Raw genomic sequence first — 22,078 nt, forward strand, 5'->3', positions numbered from 1 at the left:
GGGCTGGGCTGGGGGTCACTTAAAAAGCTGCCAGAGCTGAGCCCGTCCCGCGCCTTCCTCTCCGTCTCTGCGTCGCCGTTTCCTTCTTTCCTGTCCTTTGTTGCCTTGGGCTGCTCGGTCTCCCGGCGCGGTTGCGGCGCTCTCAGGAATCTTCTTTTGCATCGGCCCTAAAACCTTGAGACTGTAGTTCCTTTTTTTCGTTGTAGAATAGTTGATCAGTGATTTATTTGTTTTTTGTTGCTCTTGGAAATGCAAATAGTACTCTGGCAGCACAGCGCACACTTCACAGGCTCTCTCTGTCCTCTGGCACGCTCACTCCAGACCCGTCGCCATCTTGCTCCCCATCATTTAGTTTCTATTCACTCAAAAATGAAACTAAACACGGTTACCCACTGGTTTGCGTACCAGCGTAAATTCAAATTCTGGCTCTATGACTTATTAGTTGCATAACCTTGGAAAAGTTTCAGAATCTTTCTGAGCCTTATTTTCTTCATTTAAAAAATGAATCTTTAATAGTTTTATGGACTAATGTTTAATGAGTTAATGTGATAATGTATGTAAAAGCTTCCAATATAGTGACTGCCAAATAAGAGCTAAACAGGTTATAATTTTTCTGTAAAATAAGTAATTTAATACTACTTAGCTATAACTGTGGCTTGTGTCATGAAGGAGACATACAGTATGCTGGATGAGTACATTGCAAGGACAAGCCATGTTTGCAGGGTCAAGGCAGCAGGCTAACACAGGGATATCTGAAGAAACCTAGATAAATAAGTCTCTCTTTTCTTAGCTTCTTCTGACATCTCAGAAATTCACACAGATGGCCAAACACCTATCAAACACAAAGGCAGAGCGAATGTTATCCTGCAAAGCAGACATGTGCTGAGTCTGTGTGTGCTTTCTTCCTGGAACATCTTAACAATATGATTGGCACAAACTGAACTGGCAAAAGTATCTGCCTGCATGCCACCTTGTGACAGCACTTTTTAAAAATTAAACAGAATTTCCAAAAATCTCTCTCTTCATTCTTGAAACTTCTTACTAAATAGAAACTTCAAAGCAAGGAAATATAGTTAGCAGGGTATTTCATGCACAGGAGAAGTTTGGAGTCAAACAACTGGTACTTTTAAGATTAGGAACCAAAGTAAAAATATTATTCCTCTGGAGAAGATTTGTAAATACGCTACTCATGAGACCACGGTGTTTCCCAAATGCCTCATTATTATACTCTAGATGAAACACAGAACTTGCCATATCTCAATAAAGAAACTAAAAGGCAGGTATAAACTGGATTTAATTTTTACAGTATCTACTATGCAGCAGACATACAGCAGATACAATAATAATTCATTTTAAGATATAACATATGTGAGAAAATCCTATTTTAAGGAAATACAGGGGAAAAAAAACAAAAGAAAGGTTGGTGGTGAGAAATAAAACATAAGAATATGGCTGTATTTACCTAGTACTACTCATAAGAGAGGTGCTTGGATTGTAATTTTCACTATTGCATTGGTTAGGGTTTTGGGATGCAGACAAAAGGCTATCTCAAGAAAAAACTTTTAGGGAACACATTAGAAAGAGATCGGGGGTTCACAGAATCAATGGAAGGCTTAAAGAAAAGGCTTAGAAAACAGGTAGAACTCAAAGCAACTCTGTTAAGTCAAGAAGCAGAGACATCCACATGTAGAAGAATAAAACTAGACCCAATCTCTCACCATATACAAAAATCAACTCGAAATGAATTAAAAACTTAAATGTAAAACCTGAAACTATAAAACTGCCAGAAGAAAATGTAGGAGATAATGCTCCATAACATTGGCTTGGGCAAGGATTTTTTTTTTAAAGTTTATTTATTTATTAGTATTATTTTTTTACATTCTATGATGTTGTGGAGCATTTTGCAGGGAGGGGGAGAAGCACAGGCAACAAAAGCAAAAACAGACACATGGGATTTCATCAAATGAAAAGCTTCTACGGCCGGCTGGTTAGCTCAGCTGGTTACAGCATGGTGTTGATAACACCAAGGTCAGTGGTTTGCATCCTTGAACTGGCCAGCTGCCAAAACAAAACAAAACAAAAAAAGCTTCTGCACAGCAAATTAAAAAATCAACACAGTCAAGAGAAAACCTATAGAATAGGAAAAAATATTCACAAAGTATACATCTGACAAGGGGTTAATATCCAGACTATATAAGAAATACAAACAACTCAATAGTTAAAAATATAAATAATCCGATTACAAAATGGGTAAAAGACCTGAACAGACATCTCTCAAAAGAAGACATACAAATGGCCAACGGGTATATGAAAAAAGGCTGAACATCACTAATCATCAGGGAGATGCAAATCAAAACCAGTGAGATAACACCTCACCCCAGTTAGAATAACTATTATCAAAAAGACAAAAGATAATAAATGCTGATGAATATGTAGAAAAAGGGGAAACCTTATACACTGTTGGTGGAAATGCTAATTAGTACAGCTCTTATGGAAAACAGTATGAAATTCTTCAAAAAAAATAAAAACAGAGGGCCAGCCCATGGCTCACTTGGGAGAGTGTGGCGCTGGTGACACCAAGGCCATGGGTTTGGATCCCTATGTAGGGATGGCTGGTTAGCTCACTTGGGAGAGCGTGGTGCTGACAACACCAAGTCAAGGGTTATGATCCCCCTACCAGTCATCTTTAAAAAAGAAATAAAATAAAAACAGAACTACTATATTATCCAGCAATCCTACTATTGGGTATACAGCTGAAGTGGATTGAATTATGTCCCCTCAAAACTCCCTGAGGCTTAAATTGTCTACCAAGTTATATGTATTAGAAACTGAGTCCCAACTGTGACTATTAAGAGGGTGGGAAATCCTATTACGGTAATTGAAAGGTAGAGCTTTGAAGAGGTGATTGGATTGTAGGACCTTGCAGTAGAAAATGGATTAAAAAGGGTGGTCAGGGGCATGATTCTGAGGGCTTTAAAAGAAGAGGAGAGTCTGTCTTTGGCTCTCTCTCCTCTCTCTGCTTCCACCATCCTACAATGTGAGACCCCCGGGTCACTACAGCCACCACCAAATGGACTTTGGACTTCCAATCCTCAGAAATCGTAAGCAATAAATTTCATTTTTCTTTATAAATTACCCAGTTACAAGTATTTTGTTGTAAGCAACAAAAGCAGACTAATACAACAGCCAAAAGAAATAAAATCAGTATGTTAAAGAGATATCTGTGCTCCATGTTTATTGTGATAAACTAAAGCTCTACTCACAACAGCCAAGATATGAAATCAACTCATGTCCATCAACAGATGAATGGATAAAGAAAATGCAGTACATATACACAATGGAATACCATTCAACAATAATAAAGAATGAAAATCCTTTATTTACAGCAATATGGATGAACCTGGAGGACATTATGTTAAGTGAAGTGAGCCAAGCACAGAAAGACAAATTGCTGCATAATATCACTCATATGCAGAATCTAAAAAAAAAAAAAACAATTTCATGGAAGTAGAGAGTAGAATAGTGATTACTAGAGGCAGAGGAAGGGTGGCGGAAGCAGGAACTGGGAGAGGTTGGCTAACGGGTACAGAGTCACAGTTAGATAAGAGGAACAAGTTCTGGTGTGCTCTTGTGCAGAACAGTAGTCAGTTAATATTGTATGGTATATTTCAAAACAGCTAGAAGAGAGGACTTTGAATGTTCTCACCACAAAGAAACAATGAATGTTTACGATGATGGAAAAGGTAAATACTCTGATTTGATCATTACACAATGTATATATGTATCAAAACATCTCACTGCACCACATAAATAAGTACAATTATTATGTGTCAATTAAAAAAAACTGGTAGAGTTAAAGTATCCATCTGCATATGAATGAGTATGTTTCTTCCTATTCTGAATAATATTTAATCACAGAAACCTATTGATATTACTAACTATTTATTTATATGTTGTAAACTATGCAAGCTGAACTTCTCTTGTGATTTGTGAGATTTTTCTTTAAATCTTGGGTTTGGTATAGAAAAGATGTTAATAGTTTGGATTTAAAGGAAAAAAATAAAAAAAGAACCAGAAATCCTAAGTGTCTTTTAGTGAAAGAGTCTGGCCAGAACAGGGCCGCAATGGTAGCAAATAAATTCTAACCATTTTCTTTTCTTTGCTACACTTGATCTAGATTCAAGGTTTTGGTAGATGCACCCAATAAGCCAAACTTAGGTCAATGTTAGGTTACATGCCTTGGCCTTCAGAGAATGAGGCCTGGGGTACTGCTACACAACAAGATTACAACACAAGAGACTTCCTTCAAATAGAAAGGGGGGTTTGATGCTGGAGAGCCAAGAAAACCCCATAACGAATCCAGTTAACAGTTATTTAAAATACAGAAATTTCCAAGGTCAAGGGTTCAGATCCCCATTCAGTCCTGCTGCCAAAAAAAACCCCTCACAAAATAATAAATAAGTAAAATACAGAAATTCTCTAGAGAAGGGTAATTCATTAAGTTATTAGCACTTAATGTCCATCCTTTAAGAACTTTCCATTTCCCCTGCTTTAACTCTAATCTCAAACTATTTTCTAATCCATAATCTGTTCTTCAGAGCCAACTCATCTATATTCTATGAAGACAGATGAATTACTCAGATTGGGCTGAGAGAGAGAGAGAGAGAGAGAGAGAGAGAGAGAGAGAGAGAGAGAAAGAGAGAGAGAGAACATCAAGTTTCCAATGGGAAAAGCCTAGACTCAGCATACACACAGAAAATAATTACTGATGAGGGCCAGCCTAAGCAGCCAGCCCAAGAAAAGCTCACCATGTCTTTCTAAGAAGGAGGACTAAAAGTTGAACTAGCAAAGAGAAGGGTTCTAGAACATAATTCTGAGGTCAATTATTCTAATGAAGGCATTTTATTATTTTGGCTGATAAATCACCACCTAATGACCCATTAAGCAGTAAACACTAGAAAAGAACTGCTGCTTCCCTCTCCACAGATTGTATAAATTGAGAATTAATGCAATTATCAATATCATCTCCTTGGAAACAGCTAAAAATAGCACTCTGAGGAGAAAGCTGCACTATCTCCCAGCAGTGCCAAGAGACCAACTTGATCCCAGTACAAAAACTGGGTTTTATTCTGCTGTCTGACTATATTCTTTCTCCAAAGGATAGCACGCATATTGTGTAACTGGGACCCAAGGACAGATTTTATAGATAGTGTATAGGTCTTACTTAGCATGCTAAGTGCCAGGAGCATTCACACATACATTAGCAGCTATGTGCTATCATGTGCAAATCTTTCCAGGTTCTGTTCTATGAAGAGAAGCTTCTACTGTGGGTAGGAGCCCTCTTACACACCTCCATGATGCTTTTTAACACATTCCAGAGAGGCCTCATGGGGAAACATCTGCTCTTGAATTATATTTCCATAGAAATGGAAACCAAAGAAATTTTACAGGGCTCTTTACTCAGCACTTCTCCTCGTCAATGAAAACTCAGGAGGAAAAAAGTGACTTTATCCTGCATTGCAAATCATTACGGTAACTGCCAAGGAAAACCCCAAACAGACAATGCCCTAGATGTATGGAAGATTATTTCAGTAGTTACTACAACTGCAATTTTCTCAGCTTGGCATTCAAAATTCAGTACAATCTACACCAGTATAGTATTTCATTGCTTATAATCTGCTACCACATACATTAGCTCATTTACTTTTCAAGATGATTCTGAGAGGTGAGCATTTAACAGAGGAGAAAGTCAAGATTCAGAAATGTTATTCTTTACACTACATCAAACGTCAATTCCAACCTACCCAACCTGATCTTCCATTACTACCTATGTCCTCTCTTCTAGACAGTCTGATCTCATTATCATCTATCAAAACTTACCATCTTTATTTTTCATCCCATTTTGTTTTGTTATACACCCCCCACCTTGGAATACCCTTCCATGGAACAACTCTTTCATACCTACCACCCAAGTCCCTAAACCAAATTTTCCTTGGTTTTCAAAGTCTAGCACATATCTCCTCCTCAGGGCTACTTTTCACTTCCTTCCCCACATGATTTTTCTTTGAATGTAGACTGTATATACTGCCTTTAATAGGGGAATTCAATTCTGCCTTATAGGTTATGTTCAAAAAAATTATAAAGACAATAAAAGCATTGCAAAAAGTTTGGAATGTTACTTAATGCTTAAATGGTTTCAATGGTTGTAGAATGCTATATAGTACTTAGACCTGGGCAAAGGGGCTCCTGTCAATGCCCTCCTCTGGCCCCACCCATCTCCTATGGGGCCCTTTTAGACCAGGCTCCAGGTATTCAGTTCCACAGAACTTCCTGCCCAACCCTCCCTAGCCCACTTCCAGGATCTGCATGAGACTTTTACCTTGGTTTGTCCTCCTGAGGGTAGACTTTGCTGCAAGTATGTGTAATATTCCAGGTGCAATATTTTGTACTTTGCCCACCCTAGACCTGGAATTGGCCATTATTCCAAGGAGTCCTGGATTTTTTCATTGCGGGATGAACTTAGCATGATGATGATTTGAAAAATAGAGAACCATGATAAAAAGACAAATTATTTAAAAACAAAACAAAACAAAACAAAAACAAAGTGGAAAAGTTCAATATCTGAAATGAAAAATTCATGGTGGGACTTGACAGATCTGAACTGGCATAAGGAAGAATAAATAAACTTGAAGTTAGATTAACAGAAATGATCCAATCTGAAGAATGAAGAGAAGAAAAAAGACTGAAGAAAAACGAACATAACTCTTACAATATATGATATAAGTCCCAGAAAAGGGGAGAGACAAAAGGACAGGACAAATACTTGAAGAAATAAAGGATGAAATCTTCAAAACTTTGATGAAAAATGTTAATCTAAAGATCCAAGAAGTTTAGTGAACCGCAAGTAGATAGAGAGAACCACATCTACAGTTTCCAGAGCCAAACTGTTAAAAGATAAAGATAAAGAAAACATTTCAAAGCAACAAGAGATAGGGAAACAACAAAACTATTAATTTTTTATTTCTCATCAGAAAACAATTGAGGCCAGAAGGCAATGTAATGACATACTTAAAGCAGTGAAATAAAAAAAAATTTCAAAACTATACCTCAAAATGAAGGCAAAATAAAGACATCTACAGATAATGTACTAAATAAAGCTCTTCAGGCTGAAAGAAAAAGACATTAGATGGTAACTCAAAACCAAAGAAGAAATGAAGAGCACCAGAAATGGTAAATACATAAAATACTCTAATATTTTCTCTCTTCTCTTAATTTCTCTAAAAGACAAAAGATTATAAAATGCAGTAATGATGACACTAGATGGTTGGGCTTACAACATATACTGACATAATGTACATGGCAATGATAGTACAAAGCCAGGGAAGGAAATGGACCTATATTAAAGCAAAGTTTCTATATTTTTTTGGAATTAAGTAGTATTAAACTAAACTGTAGTAAGATGCATATTATACAATCCCTAGAGCAACCACTAAGAAAATACCAAAAAAGCAAACATAGTTAATAAAATCCCAAGTATTAAAATGGCATGATAAAAAACTTATCTAATACAAAAGAAGGCAGTAAAAGAGAGACAGGAATAAGGAAGACACAAGACTTGTAAAGGACAAAATGACTGATGTAAATCCAACCATACCAATGTGGACATTAAATGTAAATGGACAAAACACTCCAATCAAGAGACAGAGGTAATCAGGCTAGATTAAAGAAGTAAGATCCAACTATGTGTCTGTAAGACACACACTTTAGATTCAAAGATACAAATAAGTTGAAGGAAAAAAGATAGAAAAGGCTATGCTGTGCAAACAGTAATCTTAAGTAAAGAGGAATGGCTAAAGTAGTATCAGACAAAATAGATTTTAAGGCAAGATATATTAGTCGAGACAAAAAGGGGATATTTGATATTTCTCTTAACATCAGGGTCAAGGGTATAGGTCCCTGTACTGGCCAGCTGCCAAAAAATAAATAAGTAAATAAAAAAATATAAAAAAGTAAATAATGTGTCTTAAAACATATATATATATATATTTTTTTTTAAAGGGGATATTTCATAATGGCAAAAGGCCCAACAAATTAGAAAACTATCACAGTTATATATGTGCCTAACAGCAGAGCCATAAAATACATAAAGGAAAAACTGACAGAATTCAAAGGAGAAATAGACAATCCAACATTAACTGTGGGAGATTTCAATACTATCAGAAATTTAATACAGAACTTTAGTACAGTCAGGCATCACTTAACGACTGGGATGCATCCTGAAATATGTGTTGTTAGCTGATTTCATTGCTGAGCAAACATCATAGAGTGCACTTACACAAACTTAGATGGTATCGCCTACTACACACCTAGGCTATATGGTATATCCCTCATAATCTTATGTGACCACCATTGCATATTGTACTTCAAAAAATTTGTGGAAAAATAAAATTAAAAATATGAATCTTTCCATGAACTTTTTTGTTATTGTTAGTTTTTGTGTGTGTGTGGCTGGCCGGTACAGGGATCTAAACCCTTAGTGTTATAACACCATGCTCTAGCCAACTGAGCTAACTGGCCAGCCCTTCAGGAACTTTTTTTTTAAAAGATGACCGGTAAGGGGATCTTAACCCTTGACTTGGTGTTGTCAGCACCACGCTCACCAAGTGAGCTAACCGGCCATCCCTATATGGGATCCGAACCCGTGGCCTTGGTGTTATCAGCACCACACTCTCCCGAGTGAGCCATGGGCTGGCCCCCCTTCAGTAACTTTTGAAGTACCCTTGTATGTGGTCTGTTGACTGAAATATCATTATGTACATATGGAGAAACGCATGACTGTACAGATGGAGAAACATACGTGAAACAAATGTACAGTTTAACACATTGTTGAAGAGTATACATCTACATAACCACTACTCAGATTAAGTAACAGAGAACACTGCCAGAACTTCAGAAACTTCCCATGTGCCCCTTTCAAATTCTCTCACCCCAACATCCCCAAACACTCAATTTTTCTTCCTAAATTAACTTGAGGAAGCTGGATAACTGAATGAGGTTGTCATACTTCTAAAAAATCGTGGAATTCATGTATGCTTGCAAAATTGAGGGAAATATATATATATAAATGACCTTTAAGAGATCTTAGAAGTTCCAGAACCTGAAGAATTTTTTGGTTTACACTCACCTTGAATTTTGACTTAAGAGCTATAGTTAATATCTTCTGATTGCTTTTAAGTGCTAGTGGTTTAATCCTTACAACAATTTTATGAGATAGGTACTATTACTATCCCACTTTACACCAAGTTAAATGATGGAGCTAAGACAGATCTGTCTAACATTTCAAAGTTCATTCTTTTAACCATAAGACCATATGGTCTTCCACAGGTGTAGAAATAAAGAATTATTTGTAGGAAGTAGAAACTGAGTAAGGCACAGAAACTCCTGTAAAAAGGTTAGCACAGAGCTTATATGCTTCATACTCAAAAGAAAGTCACTTCTAATTCCCTTGCTGCCAAGAATTAGGGCATTTGAAAAGAGGATGACACTCCAGAGCATGCTACTGAATCCCACAGCTCTGAACTATAGTCACCTTGAAACCTATGTTAAAAATAAACCTCTTCCTCACTGAACCAAGGGCTTGAACCACAAGTACAATGTACAACAATGTAAATGTACTTAATGCCACTGAATTGTACACTTAAAAATGATTAACATGCTAAATTTTATGTTATGTATATTTTACCACAATTTAAAAAAAAAGACAACTGACAAACAGGGAAAAGATATGTACAACATATACCACAAAGAGCTAAAATCTGTAATATACTAAAAAAAAAAGATCTTAAAAACAGAGGGACAAAAAAATGTAAAAATTTCATAGAAAAATGGGAGGAAGATATGAATAGACAATTCACCAAAAATAATATAAAAATAGCCCTCAAATATATGAATGTTTGACCTCGCTATAATTAAATAAATGCAAATTAAAATAATACTGAGATAGCATTTCTCTATCAGACTGGCAAAAATGTAGAGGTATGACAACAAAGACTATTGGTGAGGCTGTGGGAAAGCAGGACCCGTCATATACTACTAGTGGGTATGCAAACTGGCACAATGCTTCTGGAGGAGAATGGGACAATTCCTAAAAAAATTACTTATGCACTTACCTCTTGACATGGCAATCCCATTTCTAGGAATTTACTGTAAAAACACATCTCCGACAGTATGAAAATACATATATGAGGTTATTCATCACAGCAATGTTTGCGATTGCCAAAACATCAGAAATAATCTAAATGCTCACACATAGGAGTGGTTGAATAAATGATGGTACCTCCATATAATGGAGTACTATTCAGCTGGAAAAAAGAATGCAGAACCCTATGAACTGACATGGTTATTTCCAGGATATACTGTTAAGTGAAAAAAGTGAAGTATAATAAAGTATCATTAATATGCTATCCTTCACATAAAAAAGAAGAAAATATAAGAAAATGTATACATATCCACTTATTATGCAAAAGAAATACAGGAAGAACAGACCAGAAACTAAAGAGACTGGTTCCCTACAAGAGGTAGATGGGAAAGGGGCAGAAGGAACACGAATGAGGTAGCAGGGATGAAGGAGTGATATTTCTTTGAATATACCTTTTTGTATAACTCTGACTAGCAGAACCACAGTTATTTCATTCATCCAAAAATAAAAAATTAAAATAAACTACGAGGTAAGGGGAACCAAAAATTTAATACAAACAGCAGCGAATCAACCTTACTGTATTGCACACTGCTATAGTTGGGGAAGAAAAAAACCTAACCTAAATAACTCTCAAAGTATCTTTCCCAAGATATTAATCACAAAGAGAAATTTACTACAATTACTTTACAGTGCAGAAAGAGGGCAGGTACCATCTTAACCAAGCTATCAAGGTTAACATCACCAGTAGTAGGACATAACACCACGCACCCCCAGATAGTATGCAGTGAGAATGGCACATCATTTCTGGGATATTCTTGCTATAAATTTGTAACTTTTTGTCAAATCACACACACAAAAATCAGACAAGCCCAAACTGAGGGACATTCTACATAATAACTCAATACTCTAAGGACGTGAAAGACAAGGAAAGGGGCCGGCCTGTGGCTCACTCGGGAGAGTGCGGTGCTGATAACACCAAGGCCACGGGTTCGGATCCCATATACGGATGACCGGTTTGCTCACTGGCTGAGCATGGTGCTGATACCAAGTCAAGGGTTAAGATCCCCTTACCGGCCATCTTTTAAAAAAAAAAAAAAAGAAAGACAAGGAAAGACTGGAGGATACTAAAAAAATATGAAAACTAAATGCAATGCAGGATACTGGACTGGATCCTGGAACAGAAAAAAAGACGTTCATAGAAAACCTGATGAAACTTGAATAAGGTCTGCAGTTTATAGTACTGTATAAATATTTATTTCCCGCTTTTGATAATTGGGAGCTGGAATCTGTAGGATTCTTGCTACTTTTCTCTAAGTCTAAAATTATTTCAAAATAAAGAGTTAAAATGGAACTCTCCACCTCGAAAATAATTTGCATCCTTCAAGGGCTAAATACAATATCTCCAGTAAAGACTTTAAATTCTGTCCTCCATAGTGACAGTTATTCAACATATTTATGGCACCTAATATGCAGGAACTGTGCGAAGTGCTGGGGAAATATAACAGCACACAGGGCAGAGATAGTTCTACCCATAACCTCCCCACACTTATATGCTAACTAGAGTACTTTAAAAAAATATGAAAACTACCTAAAATAAAAATATAATAAAATATAAGACATGCATAGTTACATTTCTCCTTAGCTGGACTATAAATTTCTTGATGGGAGAAACCATACTGTATAAGAAAACTAATTTTGCCTATTTATTGTGGCTACTAATAAATGTCTGCTGAATGAATGACTCAGTTTCCAGAATTACCCTGAATTTGTTGCATATGTGGGTTAATTCTCACTTATCTGAAAAGGGGAATGGGGATGGAAACTATCACAAGTGTCCTTTCTGAAGAATAAAATTAAGGAATCAAGGATTAAAAAATTATATATCACTCTGTATAGTTCTGTAAAGATGAACTATTTTATAATACTGGTTAGGATAAAAAATGATATGACAATATTAAGTGAAGACTCTTCCTATAAAGTAAATAACCATGACTTGGCTATAATCTATCTAACCTTGTAAATTCATATTTTCTAATATAGTAATCCTATTTGCTTAGGTTACCTACACTAGATGTCTGATTCCATGGCTGTGTAACTCACATCATTCAATGAGTTAACACTCATAAAAATACATATCACAGTATTTCCACCCAGAAGTAGCGACTTAAGTATCAGATGAATGTGTAGTTTATACAAAACAGCTTAAGAATACAGACTACTTACTATGTGCCAAACTTTGTGCTAAGAGCTCTACATGGATTAATTCACTTGTTTAACATATTAGAAAAAGCTTAAATTTTATTTTATTTTTTGATGGAAAAAAATAAGCTAGACAACCTCAACTGCTACAATTTAAAATCGTGGTGTAACCTGGCAAAAATGTCAGAAAGTGCTCCTCTATTCCCTTATTAATCATGAAATGACCACTCTCCAATGGAGATCCTCTGCAGTGCAGTAACTGGCTAGAATACTTCTTCATGTTCAGTCAGTGAATACAACATAAAGACACTTGACTTGGAGTTTACAAGTATATATTCCTTCTATCATTATTAAATAATAAAAACTTGCATTGAATACATTTAAAAAACAATCTCTTAATTAAATAATCCTGTGGTAAGCATGTATTTAAGAAAGGACAGGGAGAAAACCAAGAGCTTCACACCAGCAAGTTAATTTCCATTTTATAAATCTATCAGTGGCTCTCTGCTTCCCTCTTCAGCTTTGTGAAGTAATTGCTACAAAATAAATCTTGGCGTAAACTATAAGTCAAGACCAGTACCCAGAGATCAATCACATTATTTTGAAGGGAATACTTTGTCATAAATAAACAAAAGCTTTCAGGTTTTTTTCCTTTGAAATCAGACATTACTTGCTTTACACACACCCAGACACACTTGTTCTTTCCAAAAGTCACTTTTACAGGCCCTCTAAGAACTCACAAGGGAGGATCCTTGGATCTAAGCTATACTTACAACCTGACTCTCATTAAGTTTTATCCTTATGAGGAAAAATGATTGATCTATGAGGAATTAAACCTGGAAGTATTTCCTTGTTTTCTAACTCAGAAAATTCTATTTCCCAAAACTTAACAGAAATAAATTTCCTGTTTCGGTACTGCTTGAACTCTGCCCAAAAAGTCATTTTTAGACCTTGAGCACAGATGTGGGTAAAAGAAAACATTCTATTTACTAGCAAACCATTCTTTGGATGTTGGATGCAGTCAGTGTACTGGTTAGATCAATACTTCTTGCTTTGGAAGCTTAGTCATCTGTGTCCTTTAGTGTGGTTACAGTTCTTCTTATATCAAAATTACCTGGGGATGCTTGTTAACAAAGCAGATGCCTGGCTGCAACCTCACAGTTGTGTAGTATCAGATACTTCTCAGGGCTCTGCATGGTTAATAAGTTTCCTGTGATTCTTAGGTACAGTATAGTTTGAGAACTACTGATCTACACAAAGTCATCTTCCTTAATAGACACAGGAATTACTGATTCACCACTTGAAAGAAAAGGGAAACAACAAAATCAGATGGGGTTTGCTCATGAGGTTAACAGGAATACACAAGGCTACTATGGAAGAAATAACTGAAAACCTTCTGGAAGCAGGTAAGAGAGTATTCTCTGCGAACATGCCCACAGTTACAACAACATTGATAAGATTATGAAAACGATGCAATGAGGTGGCAGAAATGGAAATCAAAAGGATTAAGTAATGTGGAATTTAGGGAAAATGAGAAGGATAAGGAAAGGACTGAAATACTCGTATAACTTCTGTTCTAAACTGAGAGAAAACAGTCTTAAAGAAAATAATCCTTTCAATGTTCAGAGCCTAATGAATATGTTGTAAAATCCCAGATACCATGCATTCTGAGTCCATGTTCACCAAACTACAGACTTTTGGATCCCTTATTTAAATCGATCTATGTATGTGTGTATATATGTATGTACCTGTAAACAAATATCATGTACGAACCATTGGTGACAGGGAGGAAGCCCATTAAAATGACTAAATCTGCATTTTGGCTTACAAATGAAAATTTCTGTTTGCAAGCAAGAATTAAATCACCAGAGCTCTGATGAACTCAAAGTCCCTTCATCTTCTCCATACGGTCTTCCCTCAGTATTTGAGGGAGATGGGCTCCATGACCCTGTGGCTGCCAAAATCCGAGGATGCTCAAGTCTCTTAAGTAAAATGGCATATCTGCATAACCTATGCAATCCTCCCCCATACTTTGAATCATCTCTAGATTACTTATAATACCTAATACAATGTAAATGTTATATAAATAGCTGTTATATTGTATTTTTAAAAATTTGCATTTTTTAAATTGTTGTACTGTATTATTATTTTGGGGGTTCTTTTTGGATATTTTCCTTTTGGAGTATTGACTGGCACCACCATCCACCCAGTAGCCGAAGCCAAGGAATCATCCTAAATTCTCACTCCATCTCTCCAATCGAACCTACCAGTGTGTCTTATTAATTTTATCTCTAAAATACATCCTGAAAATATTCACTTCTCAAACCCACAGTTCAAGCTACTATAGTCTTTGCCTAGGCCACTGCATCAGAACCTAATTGGTCTCAAATGTTCCATTAATGCCCCTCTCCTTTCCTCTGCACAACACTAAGATGCAAATAACTTCTGTTTCTCCTCTGGCTTAAAATCACCCAACTATTTCCTATTGCACTTGGAATAGACTTCAAGTTCCTTACCATGGCTTATCGGTGTTCCCTGCTTACTTCATCACCTTGCTCTTCCTTAATCACTATGCTGCAGCCACTGGCCTCCCATTTCTTGAACATGCCAAGAACATACCAAGCTTGCTGCTACCTTAGGGCCTTTATACTAACTGCTCCCTTTGTCTGGAATGCTTACCACTCAAATATCACACATTTGGCTCCTTTTCCTCCCTGCCAAGTCTCTACTAAAAGCCACTTTTATAACTGCTTAATTCTTTTAACACTACATTTCAGGCATCTTTCCATGAATATTGAAGATTTATCTTTCAATAACTGCATTGCACATTGTGCAAGTATGACAAAAAATTTAAATAATACTCTTGGGAAAAACCACACTCTGTTTCTCTCCTACCATACTATACCCTAATGACACTTCTGACACCAGATGTGAGGGCTTTTCCATATCAAGCTGTTCTTCAGAGGACACCAACTGAATGTTCTATAATTCAATTCAATTCTTTTTTTTTTTTTTTTTGTCTTTTTTCGTGACCGGCAACGGATCGCAACCCTCAGTGTCGCGCCCGTACCAGACTGGGACCGGCTACGGGATCACAACCCTCGGTGTTGCACCCGCACCTCGCTCAGCCAGTGAGCGGCCGGTCTGTATGTGGGATCTGAACCCTCGGCGGGAGCGCCGCCACGCTCCCAAGCGGCGCACTGTAGCAGTGCGCCACCGGGCCGGCCCCAATAATTCAATTCAATTCTGACACTATTGGAGATGATGTCAGCTCTCACAGTTTAAGGGCTCAGTCTCACAAAACTGCCCCCACTTCAAACACCAATAGCAAATCCCAGGTGTGTTATCAAAAGAGGTTCACTCCTATTAGGAAACTCCAAAGGACACTGTGCCAGGAAGCAAGAAGAAAGACCAAATATATCTCTTGTTATACCACACATGCCCTCTCTTTAACAATTCCTAGTGTTCCAAAATTATGAATGATGCTGCAGCACATCTTTGTAAACACATTTGTGCATGTCTCTAATAATTTTCTTAAAATAAATGGCTAGAAGAAAATCAGGAATTTAAAGCTACACTGTCCAATATTTATCCATTACCTACATGTGACTATTTAAATTAATTAAAATACAGTTCCTCAGCTGTACTATCCATATTTCAAGTTTTCAATAGCCACATGTGGCCAGTGGCTACCATACTGGACAGTGAAGATATAGAACATTCCCATCATGGCAGGAATTACCACTGACAACCCTGGTGTAAAGAAATGTTCATATAAAAATTTGATATCTGTATCCCATAGAAGTGAAGTAGCAATTTAAATTACCAATATTATTATGTGAATTCCTATGCCCTCTTCTTTTTAACATTAGATCAATGATCTGATTTAATAAATGAAACATAATGTTTTAATTTACATTTTTTATTAGTGAGGCTGAAAGTCTTTTCACATTTTTTTGCCATTTGTATTTTTTGTTGAACTATCTAAACTTTGTCTATTTTAAGAGAATCAAGTGTAACGTTATCCTGTTCCCAATGACCTATAAAAACCAAATCACATATACAGTGAAGATACTACCTCATCTATTTTGCTAGCTTCCTAATTTCACAAAGATATGTGTCAAAACAGCTTAAAATAGCTAATAGAGTAGTACCACAATTAGCTAAAGGCAGCCTGCAGTCTCCCAGGTTGTTTTCTTAAGATGGAGTTAGTGGCTTACATTTCTATAAGTAACAGGACTATCACCGCATTTATGTTGATGCTATGATATATTCTTACACATTTTCAAATTCAGTTATAAAAACATTTAGGTTGATATGCAAAACATAAAACAATCAAAAATGGTTACATTTTAAAAGTGAGTACTACTGTATGATTATATCTCTATGAAAGTCTGAAACAGGAGAAAACCATCAGTGGGAAAGGAATCAAAACAGTGGTTCCTTGGGTCTGTGGGGGAGAAGGAGTGGCTGGTGAAGTGCACAAAGGAAGTTTGTGACATGATGAAAATGTTCTATCTCTTGATAGGGATGTGAGTTACACAGGTATATACAATTGTTGAAATTCATTGAAATGTACACATTAGATCTTATTCTGTTTCACTATACATAAATTATATCGATTTTTAAAAAGAGGAAAAAAGTGAAAAAATATTGAGAAATCTACAGCATTAAATTATAGTCAAGAAAAGTACTATCTTGGGCCGGCCTGTGGCTCACTCGGGAGAGTGTGGTGCTGATATCAGCAGGGCCACGGGTTTGGATCCCATAGAGGGATGACCGGTTCGCTCACTGGGTGAGCGTGGTGCTGACAACACCAAGTCAAGGGTTAAGATCCCCTTACCGGTCATCTTTAAAAAAAAGAAAAGAAAAGTACTATCCTAAAAATATTTATAGAACTTAAAATATGATTTCCTGGCATAGAAGACCAAAAAAAAAAAAAATTTTTTTTTACTAAACTGGGAATGGGGAACAGAGTATGTCACACTTTGAGCCAAACTATTCAACTGTCAAACCCAGATGCCACTAGAAAATTCACTGTGATATCAGGACAAAATATATTAAGGTATCAGAAAAGCACTGCTAACTTTTTACATAGATGTGTAATCAATGTTTCCAAAAAGCCTGCACTAATGACATGAAAGCTGAACCTCAAAAATACTTCCTGGAAAATCATTTCTCTAGTGCTATGGAACAGTACTTGATTTGATTTTGCAAGCCTTTTCTGTTTAGGTAGTTTATGAACTTGGCTCATTTTTGCCTTTTATCCTCCTTTCTGGTGGCACAAAAACTAACACATTCACATTAAAACCAACAGATTTGATAATGAAAAGTCCCTAAGGACAGAGAAAGATGCTCCTCCCCATCCCATACAATCTCCCAACCCCCACTGTTATACTGCACATTTATTACTCATCCCATTACCAATCTATCATAACCTATTCAATGAGTGAGCTCTTCAGTGGCATAAACTACAATCTCATTCAAGTTCTTTGCAGACAGGCTCAGACATTATGGTAACATTCTAAACAACTATGCTTGTCAGATCAGAAGGAAGGATATGTGGAGAACACCAAGACTTCTATCTCCACAAGTGAAGCCTTGCCCAGTGAAGGATGTGGCCCAGGGGCAAAGAAGCAGGTGAGCGTACATTTTATTAGTGTTTCTGTTTTGTAGGAAGATATGTTTTTGTTACTAAATTCCACATTATACTTTGGCTTTGGAATAAAACCTGAGTTTGGGAATCAGTTCTGCCACTTACAAGGTATGTGATCTTGGGCAAGCTACTTCTCCACTCTAAGCTCTGTTCTGTTATGGGGAATGATAACAGCATATATTTCATAGGTGTGTTGTGAGGAGTGAATGAAAACACAAGTAAGATTTTAAGCTAAGGGGCTGGTACATTGTAAGTGCTAAACAAATGATAGCTCTATCATACACAATTCTGTTGTGAGCTAGCCACTGCCATTTGTAACCAAAACACCACCAACATAGTCAGGCAGTCATATTTTACTAACAAGGGATTAACACAAACAGGAAGCATATCATAATCCTAAATAGTCTTACAAAAAATGTTCACTACAGAAATTTTGGCAGCCAACCATAGAAAGGTCATTTAAACAAAGCTAAAAAGGTGTGTGTGTGTGTGCGTGTGTGTGTACACGTTAGAAAATAATGTTAGAAAACTCCTGATAGGTAGGCACACTCCTTCATTGTCATGCTATTGATTTACGTCAGATCCATCACTATGAAAGCAATAAGGACGCAAAGGGGCAAGTTACTCTTTACCACAGATGAAGTCTATGATATGCTATCAACCACACTTATTCATTTTTAAAAGCAGTTTTGGGCTGCCCAGTCAGCTCATTTGCTTAGAGAGTGGTGCCGATTAACACCAAGGTCCAGGGTTTGATCCCTGTACTGGCCAGCTGCTGAAAAGAAAAGAAAACAAAACACAACAAAAAAGTTTCAGGGGCAGATTGTGCACAATTAAGAAAATATTTACCTGTTTCTCTTCATCTGGCATGTTTTTTTCCAGTTCTACTAGGTATTCTTCATCTAGTTCAGAGGAATTCACGTCATCATCAGGTTTTTCCTCAATCTTAACCATTCCTGGCTCTTCTTCCTCAAATGAGGCACTGCAGTCATGAAAACACTCCTCTTCTCCCTGGTCCTCCTGGGGATGATCATCCTTGAGCAGTTTGCTCTGGAAATGCTGATCTTTGGGATCAGGAACTGGAAGGCTGGCACACTCTGCTTCCTGGGGATCTGTAACCTTCAAACCATTGAGCAGATCCTCTGGAACTCTACAGTTCTCTGATTTCTCCCCCATGCTGAAATCAGTGAGGGAGGTGAAGCTGAAGCTCTGGCAAAGAAAAAATATCTGCTATGGAACGATGCTTATACTAAAAAAAGATTCTGCCTTTCAAACGTAAACAAACCTCTGCATCGATGCCCAAAAACACACCTTAATTTCCTTTCTGGAATTCATTATAAAAAAATAGGTTATCATAATTCCATAAATAATGCCAAATGTCATTTTAACTGACACTTCTCTCCTGGTCAAATCTGGTACCAGAACAAAAAAGACCGATTTTAACGTGACTCTTCCATGTTCCACTGCTCGCGTTTTGTCCAGGTAGCCAAAATAAGCAGAAGCTAAAACAGTTGCAGGAAAAATGAAGCGGCCCTAATCTTTGTTCAGAATGAATAATCAAGTCGTGAATAAGAAACTGCAGTCTGTCTTTCTAGCACCACCATAGGAAGCCCAACAATGGAATCCGTGCCAAACCGCGATCATCTACTTAACCCAAATGCATGTGGTAGAGCCCACGCAGCTTCAAGTGAAAGGGGAGCCCTGGCGAAGGTGGTTCTAACCAGGATTCCCGTGGGGGTCAGAACCACTAGAAGGATGGTTCTCAATCCTAGCTGCACAACACTACACTTGGGGTACTTTAGAAAATACCGCTGCCAAGACTCTGCCCAGACGCTGATTTATTGGTCTGCGGACAAAGGCATCTGTAGGTTGGTTGGTCTGTTTTAAAGAATCATCCCAAGTGATTCCTAAGTGCAGCCAATTGCGAACCACTGCTCTAGAAGCTGAGTCAGACCGTCAGCAGGCCCGCCCCTCTGGTGGCAGCAAAATCACGCCAACGACCCTTGTGCCGCGACAATTCCGAATTCGCCCTAGCTCGTCCCAAGAAAACTTAAAACAGCAATATCTCAAAACGGAGACTTCTCCACAGCAATGTCTGTTTCTCCCTGCTCCCGGGTCTAGTAGAAGAACGCAGGAATTTGAGCCCCCACGGTTACAGAAGTGGCAGTCCTCGTTTCCCAGCAGATTATCCCCTATCGGCGTGCCCCACTGCCAATCTGCCGGACCCACCGAACCACCGAGATACTCACAGCCTCACCGATCCTTGCGTCTCCACCTTCCTAGCCTCTGAGATCTTCTACTTCCGCTCGGTCATGTGCACTTCCGTTGGCGCCGACCACTGGCGTCACTGTTGGCAAAGCATCCTGGGAAGTGTAGTGCAAACCTCAAGACGAGAGCGTGTCGCTGTCGCTGTGTGACGTCATTGTACGCACTGAAATGTGAGAGAAGGTTGCCATCTTGTGTTACGGCAAGGCTGCGTTACTCAGCACAAGAGCAAGAAAAAAAAAAAGGGAAAAGAGCCTGTCCCTATGGTGTTTGTTTTACTCTTTCACACTGAACTCTCTCGTGCTAGCAATGTATAGAGGAGTCCTAAAGCATAAACTTTTACAAAAATAGAATTCTCCCTCCATGGGTTCTCAAAGTGTGCCTTTTAAGGGGTAAACAATTTTCAAAATAATACTGATGCTGGAGAAAGGGTCTGGGGATTCCCAGGTAGCGTGCCCTAACCCACGCTGTCCTCTGACCAGGTTCTTGACTCCGCTGCAGGAAAGAATTCAAGAGCAGAGTCACAGTAGAAAGTGAGAACAGGTTTAAGGTAATAAATAAGAGATACAGACTTCACAGAGAAATTGCAGCATAGCTCCAAAGACTGAGCAGGGCCCACTCCAAGTTTAACACACAAGTAAGAAATACACACTTAAAGTTCAGTACAGAGTGCAGGCTGGCTCAAGAGAGTGAGCAGCCACCTGCTAAAAGTAAGTTTGATACAAAAGAAAGCATATATACCTCAGCCAGCAAAGTGAAGAGAGTTTTGCTATCTAATACATATTCATGATATCTAATAAATATTCAATTATGGGGGGTGGTTCCCTGTTATGTAACATAGCCTTGCACATGCTCAGTTGGTCTCTTTTAGGGCATGTTCCCGGCTGAAATCCTATCACACGCAGCAGACATAATCAGGAATATTCTGTGCTCTTTAGTGCCCCTAGTGGAAGGTCATTCAAAGGGTTAAACTCCCTTCCACGGAGCATTCTCGGCTACCAGGGTTATAGAAACCTTAACTACTGAGCATGCCCAGCCACTGGATTTGCATAAGCCAACTCCTTGCTGTCTCAATTTCGCATAGTTGGTGCGATATATAGGTCTAACTAGCTAGGGTAACTTTCCTTTAGGGGAGGGGCCTGAGACCTTGGAGAATGGCTTGAAACCGAGAGATGTGTTCAGTGACCCCAGTGCCTGGAAACCAAGCACTTCCTATCTCAATACTGTTGTTATTTGCCTTTATCACACTAATTTTCTCATGAGCGTACAGTGGAGTTTTCCAGAGGCTATAATAGGTCATGTGATAGTGCGGTTGAATGAAGAAGGAGATATGAGAATCCAGCTATTTTCTATAAGTCAGAGATTTGTAAAAATGTAAAAAATGTCACTCTTCTCAGTATATTTTTTGTTTTGGAAAGTATAATCATTACTCAAAAATATTATTTATGTTGGTATACAATGACCTGTATTGTTATCTTGAATGAATAATATTTTTAAAGTTTTCAGTTCTAATTTCTACTATGGTAAATTTTAATAAGTATAACCCATGTAAACAAAAGCTTTTTGTGATCCTCAATAATTATTAAGAATGTGAAGGGGACCAAAAGCAAACTGTCGCCCTATACATTAATTCAAGAAATGTTTATTGAATGTTTATTAGATCCCAGGCACTATGCTGGGAATACAGAATTGAAATACAGTGTTCACACTCAAGGTAACCAACCAGTAATCAGAGCAGAGCCTTAATTAGTTTTGGGTAA

The 22,078-nt window shown here is 37.6% G+C and overlaps 1 protein-coding gene across 1 annotated transcript in view; it reads right to left on the reverse strand.

Annotated features, from left to right (window-relative positions):
- Window positions 1-20,369, reverse strand: part of TTC1 (tetratricopeptide repeat domain 1) — a 47,194-nt gene extending 26,825 nt beyond the window's left edge. The window contains exons 1-2 of the mRNA XM_008587173.1: window positions 20,303-20,369; window positions 18,903-19,262 (exon numbers count right to left, since the gene is read on the reverse strand). Of these exons, the coding sequence (XP_008585395.1) occupies window positions 18,903-19,229 (327 nt within the window). The 5' untranslated portion in view covers window positions 19,230-19,262; window positions 20,303-20,369. The remainder of the gene's footprint in view (window positions 1-18,902; window positions 19,263-20,302) is intronic.
- Between the last annotated feature and the right edge of the window lie 1,709 nt (window positions 20,370-22,078).

The sequence above is a fragment of the Galeopterus variegatus genome, unplaced genomic scaffold (assembly GCF_000696425.1).
Source record: "Galeopterus variegatus unplaced genomic scaffold, G_variegatus-3.0.2 Scaffold115, whole genome shotgun sequence".
Taxonomy (NCBI): domain Eukaryota; kingdom Metazoa; phylum Chordata; class Mammalia; order Dermoptera; family Cynocephalidae; genus Galeopterus; species Galeopterus variegatus.